Raw genomic sequence first — 5,183 nt, forward strand, 5'->3', positions numbered from 1 at the left:
TCCTTGGGCAGACACTTAACGCCAATTGCTCCAGCCCATGGTCACTAATGGTTTGTCCAAATTATCAGCCATACATAAAAAGATCCCCAAAAAATAATCACCCACAAAGTAACTCGTAAGCTGGCACGAGGTTTTAAACCCGTGCGACTGTCGTTTTCCGGACCCCCGAGGATAAAGTAAGTTACATTCATTCATCCATTCAAATAACAATTGTTAAAAAAATTAAAAACCGTCGCAGTTAAACCCAATAGTGCATACATACATACATAAGTCCCTTTAATAGTATAGTGGTACGGTGGGGTAAGTTAAAAATATCTTTTAAGAAATTACCAACGGTCTACGAAAGTCGTGAGATACGGTTTTATAATTGTTTAAATATTTTTTGTTTACGACCAAATGGGATGAGAAAATAGAATGAAAAGGTGTCTCATTATTCCCACCCTCCTGTACAATGCTTAGCAATGCTACAACGTACTGTTAAATACGTTTCTATATAGTAGGGTGGGGGAAGATGGGACCTATTTTCTTTCAATTTTCTCGGACCATTTGGTACAAACCAAAAACATTCAAAGAATTATAAAACCGTATCCTCACGAATTTTATAAACCGTTGTTATTTGTTTAAAACTCTATTAGGAAATTTGGATATTATGTATATACTAAAGACGTTCAGTCTTTCCCCACTCTACTGTATATATAGTGGGGTGGAGGAAGATGGGGCATCTTTAGCACATAATATAAAAATATCCTGATCGTGTTTTTAATAATTAACAACGGTCTGTGGGAGTCGTGAGGATATAGTTATATGATTCTTTGAATGTTCTTTGGTTATTACTAAACGGGACGAGAAAATGGAGTTAAAACCCTTCTGTATGTTAAATTAATTAACAATGACTTACCAAGTAATTTGCTAATGTTAAGTTGTGTTTTCTCTCTTAATCTGGGGAAGCAAGGCAGGAGAAAGTCAGCAAGTACGAGTCCGGATACGGCGTTGATGCCAGAAGATACAGTACTGTGAATAAATCACGATCAACATTGCGATCTAATTATAAACATATATCTATGGCCAATTATTATATGCATGAGTGTAAAAAGATTAGGTTTTCACCTTTAGCATATAATATCTAAATATACGAATCGTGTTTTAAAAATTATATATATATAGTAGAGTGGGGGAAGATGGGACAGCTTTAACACACAATATCCAAACAGCCTGATCGTGTTTTAAACAATTAACAACGGTCTGTGGAAGTCGTGAAGATACGGTTTTATAATTCATTTAATGTCCTTTGCTTACTACCAAATGAAAAAAGAAAACTAAACGAAAAGGTGTCCTATTTCCCCTTACCTTACTATATCTATTAATTTAATTATACACGGCCTCACCTTAGCATGCCGCTGTAAGCAGCTGAAACGAACAGCCCCGCCATTCCAGGCAACTCTGCAAAGATTTGCAACACCAGGTAAGGGACAGTCTGATCAATTTTGATTATTTTCCCAGCTGTCAAAGGATCGCACCCTTCATAGTAAGCATACATCGCACAACCGTTTAATGCTGCTATGAAAAGCAGGAGTGACATCGGGATCCCGGACAAGATAGATGCTCTGTAATGTTACATAAAACATGAGACGATACGTTTATTTTAACGCGCCTAACTATTTGCAATGAGAAACTGTATACTATAAATAAATATTGATATACATTTTCTTGTTATGGCGTTTATTCCTTGCTGCAATTGCTTTGCTATTTTATGTTTTGCAACACTATAGGTATTTTGTTCGAGTTATGCATAAAGATTGCCACGTTATACCAGAAATGGACATAAATAAATGAAAGTAGGTTGCTTTATCGTCACATGGCTGGGCAACGGCAGTTATTATAGCATGGGAGTTCTGTTTTATACACCCCGTGCCAACGAGCTACTACACATGATTGGATGGGGAAGGATGGGACAACTTTTTATTATCCCTTCTTGCCCCATTTACTAGTAAACAAAGAACATTTAAAGAATTGTAAAATTGTATTCTCACGACTTCCATAGACCGTTGTAATTTGTCTAAATCACAATCATAATATTTGAATGGTATCTGCTAAAGTTGTCCCGTATTACCCCACAATACTATAGATGTAAATTTATTAACATGCGGGGTACATATGTTTTAAAATGAGAACTTACATTCTTGCATCGCGAACGCTCTCACAAGTTTGATAACGTTGAACAAAAGCTTGGTTACAGCAACCAGCTGTTGACCAAGATATCCCTACACCAACCATTATCGTCCAAAATGTATGGACAAGGGTCGGGTCCGGGTTGAAGCTGGAGATATGTAATATAAGTCATATTAAAGTTGTTTGGTCGATACATATATTAAAAAAGGGAAAAAAGCGTTATTAGGTGAGTATGATTAGGTATCCAAATTTTATATAATGGTGTATAATATACTTCAAGATCGTATAGATATAGTAGGGAAACTAAGACGAGCTTTCAGTCTATTTTCTCATCCCATTTAGTAGTAAACAAAAACATTAAAAGAGTTATAAAATTTGTTTTTTCACGACTTCCATAGACAGTTGTTAATTGTTTAAAACACGATCAGGACATTTGGATATTATGTGCTAAAGATGTCCCGTCTTCCCCCACCCTACTATATATAGAATGTGTATGCGTGCATGCGTTTATGTCTTGTGTAAGATAGAAATTGAGGTGTACGAGTGGCAACCGTGTGTAAAATGGTTTTATATGAGTAAGGTCCTACGGCAAGACAAGCCTGCTCTAGATTTGGGCCAATGTTGTCATATTCGCCCAGCAGTACACGAAGATATACATAGCCATAAATACACCAACATGACATCAAGTATATCCATATTAACTTACTCCCAAACAGTGTTTCTATGTCCTCTTTCAACTGCTTCCCAAATCTTATCAGTTCCTCCAAGTAAAATAGCGATCTTTATAAATACAGCCATGGAACCAGATACCATGATGAATGCTTGCAATGTGTCGGTCCATATCACAGCTTTCATGCCGCCCTATAATGGAATATAAACCTTATGTATGTTGTTATAATAGTAAACTATATTTGCGATAGTACAGTTGTGGTGTATACTTGACACTATACGAAGAAAAGACATTCTGAAAAGTGAATAAATGTATCCTATTTATCATTCTATGGCGGACAACTTTACAATCGATATAACACGAGAGTTCTGTTTCAAATACCTCGTGTCCGCTTAGTTTCCATGACTTTGTATGTATATTTTACAAGTTATAATGTATTTAACATCCTGGTTCACAGGGTCGGAGCAATTGCTATTAAGCGTCTTTGGACCCAAACACATAACCTACGTCCATATAACTCTCTATATATTTGGATATTATGGAATACTCACAATAGTTGTATATAATGTGCAGATTCCTGAAGTGAGTAGAATGCTAACCGCTAAACTGATTGGGCTTACAGATGTTAAGGCAAGTGAAGTCACGTATAATGTGAAGGCCATATGAGTAACCTAAAAAAACAAGAGAAAACAAAAGATCTGTTAACGGCCAGAATGAAAAATTGTTCCATTCAAATGCCGTGGTCGTTTTGTAATTATACTTTATATAACTTCGTTATTACTTTGGCTGGGAACAAGTACGAAATCTTGCTGTATGACACTTTATTGTAATTTAACGACCTAACGAGGTATTTTATATTTTATGATTGGGATCTGCGGCTACTTCAAGTAGAATGAAAGGTATTTATTACCGGGGACATATTTAATATGTAGGAAAGCAAAGATACTCTTCTAACAATGTTAAGAGAGCTTTTATCTTTAACGTAATGAAATCCATCATGTAAAAGCATCAAAACGTTTTCAGTTCAGGTTAAATTAGCCATATACCCTGGCGTGTACATTGACAAAGGAGTTTTTAAAATCGGTGCAAACACAGGTAAAGTCTTACAACCTATCGTAACCATTGTAGCGCTGTTATGATGTTTGATCGGTATGCATAAAACTAAAGCAGTGACGTAAAAGATAGATCACACCCATAAATCTTACTTGATTTATTCCGTGTGGCCGGAAAACGACAGTCGTTATAACATGGGTGGTCTGTTTTATACATCTCGTGCCCAATTACGAGTTAACAGGTAAACTTTGTGAGTGATTATTTAAAGAGATTTTTTCTGTTTGTGCGACAATTTTGTTTAACCGAGCACAAAATGCACCGCTAGAATATATAACCAAATCTCCTTGCCCAATTTATATTGCCGTTATTGGATTCCACCCATATAAAATATATAAAGCAAACCACCAAACCATTATGTCAACTTACCGTATTAAATATAACAAGGGATGAAGCGAAAAGTCGAACACTTCGGTGAAATCGGATTTCTAAAAGCTGATAAAAAAAAGATAAATCTTAAAATATTAAGAGTAAAACTTTAAGCTAGGGTGGCATTTTCGGATATCGACTAAACTAGTCGCCGCCTAAATCGACCGACGAAAATTTAGCGGCCGATTTCGACTGACTAACTTCTGTATAATATAGGTAATGTACATAAATTTAGTCGCCCGACTAAAATACCGGTAACCAATATTAACCGCGACCGACTAACTTTAGTTGGTAGCAGAAAATACCATCCCTGGACCATGTAAGGACAAACGTGTCAAAAATAAGTTCATGAATTCACTTGAATATTGACTTCGGTTAAACCAGTTTATAGGATAAATAAATTCCTCTATTATGACCTATATACACATGGTAAGTCGGGATGAATGTGAATGTATGAATGAATGTAACCTACTTTATCCTCGCGTGGCTGGAAAACGACAGTCGTTATCACACGGGTTTAGCACCTCGTGTCAGCTTACGAGCTACCATGTATGTTACTTTGTAGGTGATTATTTTTTTTAGATTTTTTCCATTTCTATAGGTATTGCTGATAATTTGGACAACCCATCAGTGACCACTGGGTTGGGGCAATTGTCGTAAACACATACGCCCACAATGGTAGCAATGATGGAAACCGTTAGCACATGTATACTTCATATTTCCCAATTGTGTTTTAACAATTGACAAAGCTATACTTTAGAGTAGTGAGGATACGGTCAAAGAATGAAAACATGAACCGTCTTACCCCAACCGACTATACCACGATAAGTGAAATGGTAGGGTGGGGGAAGATGGGACACGTTTT

The 5,183-nt window shown here is 36.3% G+C and overlaps 1 protein-coding gene across 1 annotated transcript in view; it reads right to left on the reverse strand.

Annotated features, from left to right (window-relative positions):
• LOC100186028 (sodium-coupled monocarboxylate transporter 1-like) overlaps positions 1 to 5,183 on the reverse strand; it is a 9,946-nt gene that overhangs the window by 3,322 nt on the left and 1,441 nt on the right. Inside the window, exons 4-9 of the mRNA XM_009862587.3 lie at positions 4,319 to 4,384; positions 3,391 to 3,510; positions 2,876 to 3,030; positions 2,177 to 2,317; positions 1,386 to 1,604; positions 899 to 1,011 (exon numbers count right to left, since the gene is read on the reverse strand). Of these exons, the coding sequence (XP_009860889.2) occupies positions 899 to 1,011; positions 1,386 to 1,604; positions 2,177 to 2,317; positions 2,876 to 3,030; positions 3,391 to 3,510; positions 4,319 to 4,384 (814 nt within the window). The remainder of the gene's footprint in view (positions 1 to 898; positions 1,012 to 1,385; positions 1,605 to 2,176; positions 2,318 to 2,875; positions 3,031 to 3,390; positions 3,511 to 4,318; positions 4,385 to 5,183) is intronic.

The sequence above is a fragment of the Ciona intestinalis genome, chromosome 14 (assembly GCF_000224145.3).
Source record: "Ciona intestinalis chromosome 14, KH, whole genome shotgun sequence".
NCBI lineage: Eukaryota > Metazoa > Chordata > Ascidiacea > Phlebobranchia > Cionidae > Ciona > Ciona intestinalis.